The 17,173-nt window shown below is 36.9% G+C and overlaps 2 protein-coding genes across 2 annotated transcripts in view; both read left to right on the top strand.

Moving 5' to 3' along the window:
* Positions 1-1,273: 1,273 nt before the first annotated feature.
* LOC107715732 (uncharacterized) lies at positions 1,274-13,600 on the top strand. Its single transcript, XM_016521913.1, has 9 exons — positions 1,274-1,507; positions 10,210-10,310; positions 10,697-11,044; positions 11,359-11,589; positions 11,700-12,020; positions 12,194-12,403; positions 12,512-12,599; positions 13,231-13,291; positions 13,376-13,600. The coding sequence occupies exons 1-9, from the start codon at positions 1,437-1,439 to the stop codon at positions 13,562-13,564; spliced, it is 1,620 nt and encodes a 539-aa protein (XP_016377399.1). The 5' UTR covers positions 1,274-1,436; the 3' UTR covers positions 13,565-13,600.
* Positions 13,601-14,000: 400 nt separating this feature from the next.
* vtg8 (vitellogenin 8) overlaps positions 14,001-17,173 on the top strand; it is a 13,825-nt gene continuing 10,652 nt past the window's right edge. Inside the window, exons 1-11 of the mRNA XM_016521910.1 lie at positions 14,001-14,072; positions 14,197-14,217; positions 14,317-14,468; positions 14,574-14,822; positions 14,901-15,062; positions 15,195-15,343; positions 15,438-15,588; positions 15,715-15,872; positions 15,943-16,108; positions 16,211-16,336; positions 16,410-16,628. Of these exons, the coding sequence (XP_016377396.1) occupies positions 14,033-14,072; positions 14,197-14,217; positions 14,317-14,468; positions 14,574-14,822; positions 14,901-15,062; positions 15,195-15,343; positions 15,438-15,588; positions 15,715-15,872; positions 15,943-16,108; positions 16,211-16,336; positions 16,410-16,628 (1,593 nt within the window). The 5' untranslated portion in view covers positions 14,001-14,032. The remainder of the gene's footprint in view (positions 14,073-14,196; positions 14,218-14,316; positions 14,469-14,573; positions 14,823-14,900; positions 15,063-15,194; positions 15,344-15,437; positions 15,589-15,714; positions 15,873-15,942; positions 16,109-16,210; positions 16,337-16,409; positions 16,629-17,173) is intronic.

Here is a 17,173-nt window from a genome sequence, read left to right as displayed (position 1 = left end):
AAATCTCTCTCTCTCTCTCTCTCTCTCTCTCTATATATATCTCTAAAGTATATTCCCATTTATATTTACTAATATTTACCAATATATTTATTCCCATTTATTATTTATAAATTTTTTAATTTGTTTTGAGTGGCCAAGGACTCTCTAAGGACAATGCAGAAAATAGTTGAGTCTTTGGGTGAAAAAGCCTAAAAAAAAAAAAAAAAAAGGTTTGGGAGGAGCTAGTTCATCTAATCCTGTCGATTATTATGCAAGAGTATATAAACCGCTGATTGCCTCACTATTGTGACAGTTCTTCCATGTGTTGAACACTACTGTATTTTCATTTCTTCTTTTCTAGTCTCTCAGGAGTTTAGATAGCAAGCTAAATCTGATTTCCTTTGTCATACTCAAAGACTACATGCATTTGTGAACTGAAGAACATGAAGACTTTTCTTGCTCAGGCTCCCTGACACTGGACCTCTTGAATGTGATCTGTAGTTAAAAGTGTATTTGTGCTATGAAGGGGTCCCCCAAGTGACACTGAGGTGCTCTTAATGAATCCAACATCAACATAAAAAACAGTGTTCTGGATCATTGTGAAATAAAGTACAAACAGGAGAAAAAAACAATGAACCTGAAGATTTGACTTTAGACTCAGACTACTCAGGACGGGTGAAGCAGATCATTGGTAAATACGAATCAGAACTCACAATATCAGACGTGAGAGAGAGAGACTGGAGAATATCAGCTCATGTTCATGAAGGATGGAGTTAAACATCTCAGCCCAGCAGCCGTCAGTCTAACAGTCACAGGTGAAACTGAGTTGAGATTCTGGTCACTTCAGCTGTTTTTTGCCTGATTCTCATCCTGGTGTGTCTCTTTGGCAGCAGCTCTAGCTGGATGTGAGTAAGTGATTTGTACTTCAAAGGCTGTGTGCTGAAACCTTACCAAGTGCAGTCTTTAAATCGTACCCCTGTTGATTTTTTAATGATGTCTTCTGATGCAGTTAAAAGAAATACATTAATTTACATATATATTATTATTTTCAGCTTATGATTCTGTCATTAAAGTTTAAGAAGAATATACAAATAAACACAGTGTTGGTAATTTATGGGAAATCAAAGTTTTTCCAATAACTACACTTAAAAATGAAGGTTCTTTATAGGCATTTATGGTTCTTAGCATCCATGCAATCTTTCCATTGAACAAAAGGTTCTTCATAGTGAAAAAAAGTTGATTTAGATTATTAAAATGTTTCTTTTAAGAACTGTTTCTTGTTGTTAAGAACTGGTTCTTCTGTGGAATTGCTGCGAAAACCCAATTTTGGAACCATTATTTTGAAGAGTGTACAGCACACATGAACACCCGGCTTTATTTAGACTAAAGACAATAAGTGACTTCATTTTCAAGAGTTTCTTTTAGACAAAAGGACGGAAATAAGACCAGAAGTGTCAATGTGTCTTCTAAAACAGGCAGTAGAAACGGCAACTAACATCAGAGAACTTGTAAAACAACAGTATATAATGTACGTATATCTAATCTTTTCACTTAAATGAAGCTTTACATTAAAATGTAGTTTTAAGCATCTCTCTGAAATTATTGTAGTCCTGATTTTGGTAAGACTTTATTTTACAGTGTCATTGTTACACGTTAGTACACTAGTAATAACAGTAAATTATGCATAATTACATGCAATAACCCTAAAGCAAGCCCTAACTCTTACCCTATAGTCAGTACATGTTGTTAATTAATATTCCTCATTACTTAAACAATTAGACTGTAACAAGGACATAAAATGTAACCCTGATTTTTTTTTCATGAACTATAATAACAGACGAATTAAGTGTCAAGCGTGTTAGAATGAAGCTCAGTGAGTGTCTTTTGTCTTTCTTCAGGACGAGCATCTCTGTGTCTTTCACTGTATATGTTAATTTACACAAAGTGAAGATCATGAACTCCAGACTCTCACCGCTGATCCTGCTGCTGCTCATTCCAGGTTTGAGCATTACTGTGTGTTTTTGGATTATAGTTTTGTTGTTGTCCAAAGTAATGAAGGAAGATTGTAACGTCTAGGTCTAAGTTTGTAAGTGAATTTTATTATGACATGATTTCTTTACTACAAATGCATTATGATATTTATTTACAGATTTATTCAAGGATATACACTGACATGCTTAATATTTAGATTGTCAGCTGTAAAGGGCCATACTGTGAAATGCAATATAGCTGAATGAGTTACTTTTATTTTCATTTTACACTGGTTAGTGTAATTTAACTTGCCACACTGTTCTCTAGTTTAGAGGGAGGATTTTCCATTTATGCTTCTTAAAATAAAATAAAAAGGAGTGGGTGTACAGACAAATGTAATATTTACTAAACTGAGTGCTGTGATTTGGGTGGGTGTGGACAGCAGATTGGGGAGGAGACGTTTGAGAACTATTTGCATTCTTTAGTGTGAACACTGGATTGTGAATCTCTCCTCTGTTTGTATACTTTGTCTCAATAACACCATGTTTTCTTCTTTAGGCTCTATAACATTGGACCAGCTCTCTGTGACCTGTAGTCAACAGAGTATTTGTGCTGTGGAGGGGTCAGGAGTGACACTGAGGTGCTTTTACTTCAAAATCAACAACACAACTGTGTTCTGGTTCAGCGAGAAACAAAGTACAAACTGGAGAAAAAACAATGAACCTAAAGATTTGACTTTAGACTCAGACTACTCAGGACGGGTGAAACATCACATCTCAAGCAGCCATTCAACACTCACAATATCAGACGTGAGAGAAAGAGACTCTGGAGAATATCAGCTCATGTTCATCATGGAGGATGGAGTTAAACATCTCAGCTCAGCGGCCGTCAGTCTTACAGTCACAGGTGAAACTGAGTCGAGATTCTGGTCACTTCAGCTGTTTTCATTTGATATGTGATGAAGTTTTCTTAATTTTTACTCTATTCAGTCTTGCAGGTGAGAGTGAATCCTGCGTCTACAGACCTGAGAGATGAGACAGTAGAACTGATCTGTGATTCTTCCTGTGATTTGACCTCTGGAGTTTGGTATTACTGGATGAAGAATAGACAGTATTTAATATATACACAGTCCCCCAACATGTCTGTGTCAGTCAGCAGAGATGCTGGCAGCTTTTCCTGTTCTCTTTATCCACATCGTGAACATCCCTCCTCTTCTGTGTGTGAGTGTCAAATAATAAACAATATTACCCTTGCAAAAATTAACCATGGTTTTACTACAAATAAAAGTTTAACCATGGTATTTGTAGTAAAACTGTGGTTATACCAGTAGCGAACCATGACTCTTGAGCCTAGGCCCTCTCCCCCTACCCTTGTCAGGGGAAAAAACTACCAGCCTAGCTTACTGTGTCCTCTTCTAAAAGTCATCTTTAACAATTCCACCATTTAGAATCAGCTCTGGGGCGGAGTTTGCACTGAAGTGGATTGGGGGGAAAAATTGCGCATGCGTGTCATGTGCCTGTCTGTCAATGGGAGGAAGCTACGCCCTATTTTGGAGCTCCTACCCCGTTTTGGAGTTCCCGCCCCCATTTGGAGATCTCCAGGCTGCAGTTATACCCTTCTCGCGCCACCGGTGAACTGACCGCGGATCCCAACTCCGGGCGCTGTTCATAATCCAGCCGCGCCACAGAACGCCTCAGCACCACTCACATAATTTTGCATTCAATTACATTATATTTGTCCCAAATTATTGTTAATGTACATAATGACTTCATCTTAGGTTGGAAGATTGTGTAGTGTGCATTTTTCAGCAAAACGTTTGTCTTTCTGTGGCTCTAATAAATTCCGTGATTCATTGCGCTATAGATCACAATTTCTCATCCTGTTTGCTGTGTTTCCGATCCCCGAACTTTAAACTCATTGACACCACTTGTCTTGCTCATTCTTGAAGTTACGTTTTGACTGTTTGGGGAATAGATTAAATATTTTGGACTGCCGTCTTGAACTGACGGTCTGGCCTGACCACTGTGCTTCTCGTCCGATGTGCGACCGCAACAAAACAGCACAGCGAGAGTGACTGATATTACCAAAATAAAACAGCTACATTTAAGTCATCCAAATCCTCATGACAAACAAGCAGTATTTATAATAAACAATATTATTATTGGCACAGCGGCCCAGTAAATGTCCTTACTTACGTTATTTGCGGCTTCCATCGTGACGTGAATAGTTAGTTTATCAGCGTAATTGTTTTTTCGAGAGAGAGATCCCCACAGCCGGCAGAACTTGTCATAAAGTTAGTGATAACAAGGCCCACCCATTTAGAGGAAAGATATGATTGATAAATTTTTCTGTCATTCGAAATTACTCCCCCATTGATTTACTATTGCTTGGCCCTCTGTAATTTCATAGCTGGACCTCCAATCACAGAGCCGCAGACGCTATAGGTGGAAACATTCAAATATGGAGAAAATGGGCGGCGTTCATTAGCCCATAGGGAAAAATCCATTTTGGATTATCGCAAAAAATAAGCTCTGTGTTCAATCATAGTTCATGAAACTTACACGTTTTGTCCATCAAGATAATCTTCATAAAATAATATAACTTTGATGAATTTTGAAGCCTAAATAAAAGCGCCAGAACTTAAAAGCTAAACTTAGGCTACAAACAAACTACAGCACCACGGTCGCTCGCCATCACCACGCTTCCGACAACTTTTTCAAACTAATTTTTAACGTGTTCAGTGAAAAGGATTTACTCTGTACATAAATTTTAATCCACGCTACATGAACCTTTTCATATAAACTGGAATAAATACAAAACTAGCCAAACTAAAACGGAAATGAGACATTAAGAATAAATAGTATAGTGAATAAAAGAAATAATCATAACTAAAGGACATATGAAAGCACGTATTTCTGTACATTTCGAAATAAGGTGCATTAAAAGTCAATAAATCCTTGACTAATATGAATATTTTAATTAAAAACGTGTCTCCACATACTATTCAATAAAATTCTAGTGCATTTAATCTATTAAATAACAGCAGAGTGAGCGAGTTTTTGGATATGGTAAGATTAAGCTTATTTTATTGAATAAAGTATCAGATTTCAGCTTTGTTAGGGTGGGTACACAAAATTTTATTTTATCCTTGCTTCTAGGAAATCTTCATATGCTTTCTAACAGCTTCATGTGGCCGTAAACATTTAAATTTAGCGTGGCTTTCAGCACTATGCATCGTTAAAGTTTCACTTTCACCGTGACTAAACCGGTAAATGTGGTGTTTACATGGAATAATCGTAATATGAGTTTACCCTATGAACCCAGAGTCTCCGCATCAGTAGGAAAGCGATAAAAGATGATGTTTTTCAAATTATGAATTGCTTAAATAAAATTAGTAATAATTATTTTTTTTATTAAAAATATTATATTTTAAAACATTTATTTAACAATTGTAAAGATTGTTTTTACAATAAGTTAGACGCTCTCTGAGGGCCTAGAGGGCCCTGACGGTTCCCCATTGGGTTATACAAATGGTAATCAATATGCAAAAAAACCATGGTTACTACACTTTTACTATAATAAAACCATGGTTAATTTTCGTAAGGGTAATAAACAATATTTATATACTGTAGCTATAAATTGAATAGCATTGTGATTTTGTTTAATTATACATGAATTTTGCATGTTAATCTGTCTCTTTCAGGCATTTCTAAGAGTGGCTGCTGGGATGTGACTTACACCTCTAGAAGAGTCTGTGCTTCGGTGGGCTCAACAGTAGACATTTCCTGCACATACTCACATCCCTCTGGTTCTACTGTATATAAAACATTCTGGCATTACGCTCGGCCTGGTGACTTTAAGGATCTGCGTGAGGAGCATCAGTTTGCTGGTCGTGTGGAGTATGTGGGGAACAAACTGAGAATCAAAGAGCTCAAGATCAGCGACTCTGGAGAATATCGATTCAGGTTCATCACTGACTTAGATCAATACTCTGGATCACCTGGAGTCATTCTTACTGTTACAGGTAACTGATCATAATGAATTTGATCACAGTAGGAAAGCGATAAAACGAGCATCTTCCATATGAAGACTTGTGTTGCATTTCGGGGCAAAACAAAAAAACATCGTCGACCAACAATATAAAATGCGGGAAACTATTAATTGGTTATTCTACAATTAATTGTATTATGACTGGAAAATACTGTAAATTGATCAACTGTTCGGCGTGATCATGTTTAATATCTCCGACAGCGCCTGTAGTCCCATTTAGCAACTTGCTAGCAACCGTCTTTTTAAAGAAACGTAACAGTTTAAAAAAAAATCACGAGCGGAGTGTAACTGGTGTGTTTTATGTCGTAGAATAAAACGTGAAAATATTTTGAGCCTGTGTCAACCATGGACCTTATTTTAGGGATTTAACCAAAATCCCATTCAAAAAACCCATTTACTCTGGGACGATGGAACCGGAAGTGCTAAAATGCTAACTCGCTTTCGGGTTTTTGCCTACAAAGTGACATCATAGTTCCACCCCTCTATATGCAGATTTGAAGAGGTTGTTTTTTCCCCACAGAAGTTGTATTTATTTTATTTAGATGATGTTTTTCAAATTATGAATTGCTTAAATAAAATTAGTAATAATTATTTTTTTTATTAAAAATATTATATTTTAAAACATTTATTTAACAATTGTAAAGATTGTTTTTACAATAAGTTAGACGCTCTCTGAGGGCCTAGAGGGCCCTGACGGTTCCCCATTGGGTTATACAAATGGTAATCAATATGCAAAAAAACCATGGTTACTACACTTTTACTATAATAAAACCATGGTTAATTTTCGTAAGGGTAATAAACAATATTTATATACTGTAGCTATAAATTGAATAGCATTGTGATTTTGTTTAATTATACATGAATTTTGCATGTTAATCTGTCTCTTTCAGGCATTTCTAAGAGTGGCTGCTGGGATGTGACTTACACCTCTAGAAGAGTCTGTGCTTCGGTGGGCTCAACAGTAGACATTTCCTGCACATACTCACATCCCTCTGGTTCTACTGTATATAAAACATTCTGGCATTACGCTCGGCCTGGTGACTTTAAGGATCTGCGTGAGGAGCATCAGTTTGCTGGTCGTGTGGAGTATGTGGGGAACAAACTGAGAATCAAAGAGCTCAAGATCAGCGACTCTGGAGAATATCGATTCAGGTTCATCACTGACTTAGATCAATACTCTGGATCACCTGGAGTCATTCTTACTGTTACAGGTAACTGATCATAATGAATTTGATCAACAGTGAATGATAAGATTTTAATGCCACCAATGGTGGGAAACTGTTCACAGACAGACTACAGCGCCATTATATCAAGTTTTTATTTTCCATGTCACTCAAATTCACTGTTAAGCTCAGCTTTATAGTACTTTAATTCTGTGCTTCAGATACACAGGTAACAAGAAACCCAGACATTATATCAGAGGGACAGGAAGTGACATTAATCTGTTCAACTAAATGCACTCTGAACAACAACACCTCTTACATCTGGTACAAGAACAGACGACAGGTAACGGATGGATTCACTAAAGCTAACAAGCTGTACCTGGACTCAGCCAGCAATGAAGATCTTCACCAGTATTCCTGTGCTGTAGAAGGTAACACATCTCTCATGATACATGTGCTTCAGTGTGAAATGTTTGATGAGTTCAGGTGGTTTCTCTGATAGTCTTGATTCACTTCTTTGTGTTGTGAAGATCCAGTGGACAGCACAGCGTTCAGCCATTATACAGTCACTCTGCTGGTGTTTTTACCTCAGTTTCTCATAATAGTGGCTCTGTGGATGTGGTGAGTAAAATATCTAGTTAAATTTTTGAATCCATGACATACAGTGAATATATTGAAATTAATTAAGATTTTCACCAAAACAGGTTTTTCATCAAAATGCGTCTCATTTCAAAACCAATCCGAAAAAAAAGGGAAGGTGAGAAATTATTTTTATAGAGAATCTGCTATAATATAAAAGATGCAATGGCAGCAACATTGGTTTAAATGTGTTTAATGTCTTTGTATTTGTCTGTCTCAGAATCTGATGTTCCACATCTGTACATCTGCTGTCTGTCCATCAGAGCCGCTGGGGTGATGTCATTGTGTTCTTCCATTGTGACATCATCACCTAGCAACAGTCAGAACTGTCAGCAGCAACATCAGTGATACTGTGATGTCATAGACAGTGACATATGACTGTCAGTCTGCATAGTCTAATGATCAGATTTATTCATAGTATGAGCCTTTCTTCAGATTTCAAACTGTTTATTAACAAAGTCTCTTTCTCTCTCTCTCTCTCTCTCTTTCTTCTTCAAAAAAGCATTGAAAATATCTGCCAAAAAAAATCTGAGTTTTGGTCTTTCATTTCTCTTCCTTCAGCTAAATCTAAGAAGCACTATTTTATTCTATTTTTAAAGATCATGTAAGGTTTCACCTTAAGTGAAGGAGTGACTGTTCTGTTCTGTTTATTTTTTATCTTATTTTTTCTTTATTCCGGTATGAGTGCATACTTTCATATTTTATATTTCAAGACTCATATTTTTATATTTCAGACTTTCTATTTAAGACTTGGTAGAGTTACTTCCATGATCTGTGAGTTCCTGAAAAGACAGCGCCACCTTTTGGTCAGGAAAAAAATAAATAAAAAAAATAAATATATATATATATATATAAATCTGCTCATAACCAACAGTATAATAAATAACGTGTTCTGAAAGTATCCTAGCAGTTTGGAGACAGCGACATCTAGTGAACTGTTTGTGTTTGCTACAAATATCTCTCTGCCGGACACTCATCTTAGTTTGTCTGTTTGGCTGCAGGTTTAGCTGAATGTGGCACCGTGGATAAAGCTCCTGATAATCATAAATTGTGTGTTGAACCCCACCTAGCGCAGTCTTAGACATGTACTTCTGTTGACTTTTGAGTCTAGGCATTGTGCTACTTAACCCTTGTATGGTGTTCGGGTCTGTGGGACCCGTTTACATTTTTTATCAAAAGAAAAATGATATGATTAATTGTTTTTTCAAACTCAGACTCATTAGCCTTGGCTCATTTTCTGTGAAGAACATAAATCAGAACAAATTTTCAATGAGCACTTACTGTACTCCTTCATACTGTACTAATTCATAAATGTGCTCTAACAAAGTAAAGGGCAAATATTATCCATGTATGCTTTTTATATTGCTTGTAATTGGGATGAAGTAAACATCTGTTGAGTATTGTTGAATTAAAAACCCAAAAATGCAGCAGGTCCTCCAGACCCATGAACACTGGCTGAATAACAAAAGTATGAACACCACACAAGGGTTAAATTTAACACATTTTTAGGACCATTTGATGTTTGATATTTACTGTAGGTCAGAGAAAAACAACATAATGAAACATCCTGTCTTCTAAGATTGATCTTGTTGGTTATTGAAGATGTGTCTGTTGCTGCCTGTGATAGGCTATCCCATAATCCTGTGCCTATAAAAATAAATAAAATGGCATCTTATGGTGCAGTTGAAAGTAAATTAATATATAAACGTATGTGTGTTTGTTTCCTTCAGCTTATGATTCCCAGTTACCAAAGTTTTTGCGGGAAAAATGATCAAACATAATATTTGCCTTCAGTTTATGCTGCTTACATCATCAGCACAACCTTCACTACTGGCAAATTTCCCACCGCATATAAACAGACTGCCCACTGCTCAGAAGCCAACGCTTAAAGCAATAGTTTACCCAAAAACGAAAATCTGCTGAAAATATCTATTTAGATTTTGTTTTGAAATTACTTATAGAAAATAACACATTACTAATCGAAAATGACAAAATATTTCAAGGTTTGATTAATAAGCTCAGCTCATAAGTCCTGAGTTCAGTTTGACCGTAAACGTTTTCTGAAGAGTAAGCATCCCCTTTCTCTGACAAAAAAATTAAATAATATAAATAACTAAATTTTTTGCCCTAGTGTGTCAGTAAGAAACAGGAAGGAAGTAAAGTCAGCAGAAAGTCTGCAACTACTTATACAACAGACAGTAGAAACAGCAACTAACATCAGAGAACAGCAACATGTAATGTAGGTAAAGCTAATATTTGATCGCATTTAAAATGTCATCTTAAGTAAACTGTTACTGTTTTCATGATTTTAATGGGGTAGCATGAACTAAGATAACAGACTGATGAATCTTTTAAACTGCAATGACCCTTCAAATCACAGTGAAACTCAATGAGTTTCCTTTTTCAGGACGAGCAGCTCTGTGTCTTTCATAGTTTATGTGAATTTACACAAAGTGAAGATCATGAACTCCAGACTCTCACCGCTGATCCTGCTGCTGCTCCTTCCAGGTTTGAGCATTATTGTGTGTTTTTCTCCTCTGTAAGGTTTTCGTTTAAATGTGTCTCCAATTATCTTTGAAATTTTCCGAGAGTGGTTATTTTGATTTATTTTGATCATTATTGCTCTGTATTTTCAAACAGTTGAATTTATTTAAGATCAGTTTAACTAAATGTCTAGTAGGGCTGAACGTCAGTCTGAATTTTGGTCTAAATTAACTCTTTATTTTTATTCATTAAAATGGATTGGTCGTATACATATATTTCAGAAGCAGATTCATCAATCTGGATGCACTATTATTTTAGTAATATTTGCTATTACGAACACTGGATTGTTGCAGTAGAGGATCTCTCCTCTGACTATGTAAATTTCATCGCAATAACATTTTCTTGTTCAGGCTCTGTAACATTAGACCACCTCGCTGTGACCTGTAGTCAACAGAGTATTTGTGCTGTGAAGGGGACAGAAGTGACACTGAGGTGCTCTTACTTCAGCATCAAAATCAACACTGTGTTCTGGTTCAGTGAGAAACAAAGTACAAACTGGAGAAAAAACAAAGAACCTGAAGATTTGACTTTAGACTCAGATTACTCAGGACGGGTGAAGCAGATGGTCACAAACGACCATTCAACACTCACAATATCAGACGTGAGAGAGAGAGACTCTGGAGAATATCAGCTCATGTTCATCATGGAGGATGGAGTTAAACATCTCAGCTCAACGGCCATCAATCTAACAGTCACAGGTGAAACTAGATTCTAGTCACTTCAGCTGTTTTCATTTGACACGTGATGAAGTTTTCTTAATCTTTACTCTATTCAGTCTCCATTATATCAAGTTTTTATTTTCCATGTCACTCAAATTCACTGTTAAGCTCAGCTTTATAGTACTTTAATTCTGTGCTTCAGATACACAGGTAACAAGAAAACCAGACATTATATCAGAGGGACAGAAAGTGATATTAATCTGTTCAACTAAATGCACTCTGAACAATTCTAGTCACTTCAGCTGTTTTCATTTGACACGTGATGAAGTTTTCTTAATCTTTACTCTATTCAGTCTTGCAGGTGAGGATGAATCCTGCGTCTACAGACCTGAGAGATGAGACAGTAGAACTGACCTGTGATTCTTCCTGTGATTTGACCTCTGGAGTTTGGTATTACTGGATGAAGAATAGACAGTATTTAATATATACAAAGTCCACCAACATGTTTGTGTCAGTCAGCAGAGATGCTGGCAGCTTTTCCTGTTCTCTTTATCCACATCATGAACATCCCTCCTCTTCTGTGTGTGAGTTTCACATTATACACACAGTGTGGTGCTGTTTGTTCATACATGTGTATATTTAAACAGATACATTTAAACTGTGAGTTTTGCATGTTAATCTGTGTCTCTTTCAGGCATTTCTAAGAGTGGCTGCTGGGATGTGACTTACACCTCTAGAAGAGTCTGTGCTTCGGTGGGCTCAACAGTAGACATTTCCTGCACATACTCACATCCCTCTGGTTATACTCTATATAAAACATTCTGGCATTACGTTCGGCCTGGTGACTTTAAGGATCTGCGTGAGGAGCATCAGTTTGCTGGTCGTGTGGAGTATGTGGGGAACAAACTGAGAATCAAAGAGCTCAAGATCAGCGACTCTGGAGAATATCGATTCAGGTTCATCACTGACTTAGATCAATACTCTGGATCACCTGGAGTCATTCTTACTGTTACAGGTAACTCATCATAATGAATTTGATCAACAGTGAATGATAAGATTTTAATGCCACCAATGGTGGGAAACTGTTCACAGACAGACTACAGCGCCATTATATCAAGTTTTTGTTTTCCATGTCACTCAAATTCACTGTTAAGCTCAGCTTTATAGTACTTTAATTCTGTGCTTCAGATACACAGGTAACAAGAAAACCAGACATTATATCAGAGGGACAGAAAGTGATATTAATCTGTTCAACTAAATGCACTCTGAACAACAAACATACTTACATCTGGTACAAGAACAGACGACAGGTAACGGATGGATTCACTAAAGCTAACAAGCTGTACCTGGACTCAGTCAGCAATGAAGATCTTCACCAGTATTCCTGTGCTGTAGAAGGTAACACATCTCGCATGATACATGTAGTTTAATGCAAAATGATTGTTGCAGTCTGTTTGAGTGCAACTAATCTTAAATTCAGATATGATTAATTTCTGTGTTGTACAGACCATAAGGAGAGCACAGCGCTACGAAACTCTGCAATCGTACTGTGTGTGTTTTTGATTATTGCACTCATAGGAGTCCTGTGGTATAGGTGAGTCAATTTTATTTTAAGTTTTGGGAATAAAACAATTAAAAACAGTAAAATGATGAGCTAAAACAAAGATAAATATTTAAGATTTTCCACTATTTATGTTACAAATAAAATGAAATTGTGAAATATAATTTGATAAATACAATCTGATAATATAAATTGTAACACTAAAATGTATTAAAGGGGTCATATGATGCGATTTCAATTTTTACTTTCTCTTTGGAGTGTTACAAGCTCTTGGTGCATAAAGAAGATCTGTAAAGTTGCAAAGACTAAAGTCTCAAATCCAAAGAGATATTCTTTATAAAAGTTAAGAGTCAACCACACCTACCTAAAACGTGGCCAATCAGAGCACACCTCGCTTTTTCAGACCGATGAGCTTTGTAAAAATCGACGCGTTTCAGAAAGGCGGGGCAAAGAGGAGAAACAATAATGTACAGTATGTAGAAAATAATGTGTTTTTTTAACCTTAAACCGCATAAACACATTTCATTACACCAAATACACCAAATACTGTTCTTTTTAGCAGCATCATATGACCCCTTTAAATTGAGAAAAATCTAAAATAATGGACTCAGACTCGGACCACATAATATGCTATATACTGTATTTAAATGGCTGTTTCTTTAAGGAGGAGAAGGTGTACCTTTTCTAAAACCCACAGGACTGAAAAGGTGGAGGAGGAGGTTCAGGTAAGGATGGCTGACACTAAATTTAATTTTACATATATTTATTTAAAAATGCTGACTTTTCTCTTGCTGGCTGTCCCCCATCAGTATGACCCGGTGCACAATAACACTGCACCCTCTGACCTCACGCAAAAAGCAGATGTGGACAATCAAGACATTCATTATTCCAGCATTAATTTTAAAACAAAACACGCATCTTCAATCCCCACTGATGAATATCCAACAGACACCACAGAAACAGAGACTGTCCACTATGCCACTGTAAGGTTCAAATAACACACTATTGCCCTCTAGGGAGCTAATCATGTTATTGCATTTGGTATATCAAAATTGTATAATTGACTATTGCCCTTGGCAACTGATTTCCTACACTGTGGTTTTCTCATGTATCACTCTATTTAATTGCATAATAAAATAATTGCAGTACAAATCAATATTTGATGTCCATTCATTTGTTTTTTGGTAAGTAGAAATGCAAGAGGCGGGATAATATGCAGTCAGATGCCTGATGCCTCTGCTTCACATCTGATTTATTTTTTTTTAGTTACCATTTTTATATCAGTGTCAAGCACTAAAGTCCAGGTTACCCTGGACTGTCCTGTTAGACCAATGAGCTGGCGGGAGTAATAACACAATTGGTTGGTTCTGCTAAACAACTGGTTAATCATACATTTTGAGATCAGTATTTTGCCAGCAAAAGCTTGACTTTAAAACGGACATGGTGTTTTTGCACAACTGCTGACCATGAGAACTGTTGTCATGGCCTTGACTATAGCCCTTGTGGGTAAGTAGCCTGCAATGCTGTTTTAAATGTCACCATTTGCATGGATAAAAATATCATAATTTGACAAAATAGACACTGTAGGACTTTATATTAAATTAACATGAAACTTTCTCTGATATTTCAGCAAGTCAGCATGTGAATCTTGGTAAGCAAAGTGGTTAATCCTATTCTACTAGTGTGTTTACCAATGGCAAAATAAGATTTTACTATGTGACTTATCTAAAATGCTATTTTGCACTTTTAGTCCCTGATTTGGCAGGCACTCAGACTTATGTGTACAAATATGAGGCTTTGCTCTTCAGTGGTCTTCACCAGGAAGGTCTGGCCAGAGCTGGCATTAAGATCAACAGCAAGGTTTCCATCAGGGCTGTTTCTGAGAATACGTTCCTGCTTAAGGTGCCAGAAGAGTTTAAAGACAACATGGAGCTTTGTTCTGTTACTGACCTGAGATATAATTGAAAAGAAGCACATAATCATTCAAAGTTTGCCTGTTTGTTTCAGCTCTCAAATCCTCAGCTGTTCGAGTACAGTGGTATCTGGCCCACAGATGCGTTTGTTGCTACTAAGCTCACCTCAGAAGTGGCTGCTCAGCTTCAGATTCCTATTAAGTTTGAGTACACCAACGGTGTGGTTGGAAAGGTTTTCGCACCTTCTGTGGTCCCAACTACCGTTATCAACCTGCACAGGGGAATTCTGAACATCTTTCAGCTCAACCTCAAGAAGACCCAGAACATCTATGAGGTTCAAGAGGTGAGACTGGTTGAAATGAAGTTTGATTATCAATAATATGCATCTTGATTTTAAACCTGAGTCTTCATTCTGATGTAGGATGGAGTTCAAGGCATTTGCGAGACCCAATATCTGATCAGTGAAGATGAAGGAAGCAACCACACCACCATCACCAAGTCTAGGGATCTTACACTTTGCAATGAGAGGATAATTAAAGATGTTGGCTTGACTTACATTGAAAAGTGCACTGAATGTCAAAAGGTCAGGTCAAAATGTTCATGTCATATTTTCTTCTCAATGCTTTAGATTCCGGGATTTCAACTGGGGCTTCATAAAGGTACTGCAGAGGGTCTGTTACCTTAAAAAACTCAAATATACTATATAATTTAACAGAGGGTAAAAAGTCTCTCTGGAGCTGCAACCTACAGCTACATCATGAAGCCAACACCAACTGGTGTTATGATTACTGAAGCAACAGTCCAAGAGATTCATCAGTTTACAACTCTATATGAGATTCATGACGCTACCCAGATGGAAACTAGGCAAGACGTTTGCTCATGCACTCTCGTATGGAATTAAGTATATCTGTGTTTTCATTTTTTATGTGGTAACCCAAGTATATACTCAATATTTCAGACAAACCTTGACCTTTCTGGAGATTATGGCATCTCCCATAATTCCAATCAGTGCTGAATATTTAGCCCGTGGAGCTTTACAGTATGAATTTAGCACTGAGACACTTTGGAGTCCAATTCAGCTCATGAGAATCAGTAATCCACAGGCTCAAGTAAGGACATATTTCATATTATTATTATTGTTATACATTAAATATATTGACTGCATTGTTAGGTTTTTATCCTAAATTATAGTAGTATTTTAATTCTCTCTTTTTGTTTTACTGGTATTCGTTAAGGTAGTAGATGCTCTGAATCATCTGGCTACCAAAAAACTGGAAGAGGTCCATGAAGATGTTCCACTGAAATTTATTCAGCTCATCCAGCTTATGCGTTTTGCAAGTCTGGATGCTATTGAGGGAATCTGGTCTCAATTTAAAACCAGACCAAATTTCAGGTACAAAATATTCACTTTAACAGTCTAAAACATTTATTTGCAAATTGTCACTCATTTTTACTCCTCTAAGGAAATGGATCTTAGATGCTGTTCCTGCAGTTGGCACCTTAGCTGCTCTAAAATTCGTCAAGAAGACATTCTTGGCAGGCGAACTTTCCATCCCTGAGTTCACTCAGGTCCTTCTGGCCACTGTGCATATGGTCACTGCTAATTTGGACACCATTAAGACGTACTCTGTGCGTACACTCGTATGTGATGATTGACTCAAAGCTTAAACCACTTATTTAGCATGCCAAATATTGTCTGAACTTGTTCTATAAATGTTATAATCAAAAAAGGGTCTGGCTTTGAGTCACAAAGTTCAAGAAACACCTGTTCTACGTAAGGTTGCCATGCTTGGCTATGGGACAATGATTGCCAGGTACTGCAGTGGATCTCTTGAATGCCCAGTGGAGCTTTTGAAGGTAAAAAAGATCATTCACTAATTGTTTTGCTTGACTATGTGTGGAATGTGGACAACTTCCTCTGTTTTTCAAGCCCTTCCATGAGATTGTTATCGAGGCGACTGCTAAGGCTGACACTTCAGAGATGATTTTGATTCTGAAAGTGCTGGGCAATGCCGGTCACCCTGCTAGCATTAAATACATCACAAAGTTTCTACCAGTATTTGGGAACCAAATACCTCTGTTTCCCATGAGAGTTCAAATGGGTGCAATTTTGGCCCTGAAGGCCGTTGCCAAAAAGGAACCCAAACTGGTTAGTCAGATATTTTTGAGTCATGCTTTGCTTTGTCATTCTGATTGTGAGTTACTTTAACTTTTGTTTCTCAGCTCCTCCCAGAAGGTTTTAGATGTCTCCCTGTTTAAGAAACCAACAAACTGATGAGTTGAATTATGTGTTTTAATTAGTAACACATCTAAAACATTCTGGTATATAGGTCCCAAGGACTGGAGTTAAGAAACACTTGGTTTACGACCCTTACGAAAAAGAAGTTTATTCAAGTGTGCTATTAGTATACTTTTTTTAAACTAAAAATAGGAAAGTATACTTTCAGTCTACTTTTTATGTACTTCTCAGAAATGTGCTTTATGTACTTCTCAGAAATATACTTAAAATTACATTCTATACTTAGAAAAAGTCTAAATATATTTCAGCTATAATTGTGCTCCTAGAATCCGTGTTTTCATTGTTATACTGTAGGGGGCGCTAGTACACATCTTCTGTACAGAATTTCCAAAAAACACAAGTTGAAGAAGAAACCGAAACAACAGATGCTTCCACGTGTATTCTAACACGATCAT

This window comes from Sinocyclocheilus rhinocerous, unplaced genomic scaffold (genome assembly GCF_001515625.1).
Source record: "Sinocyclocheilus rhinocerous isolate Xijiao unplaced genomic scaffold, SAMN03320098_v1.1 scaffold450, whole genome shotgun sequence".
NCBI lineage: Eukaryota > Metazoa > Chordata > Actinopteri > Cypriniformes > Cyprinidae > Sinocyclocheilus > Sinocyclocheilus rhinocerous.
This window is presented reverse-complemented; position numbering and strand designations above follow the sequence as displayed.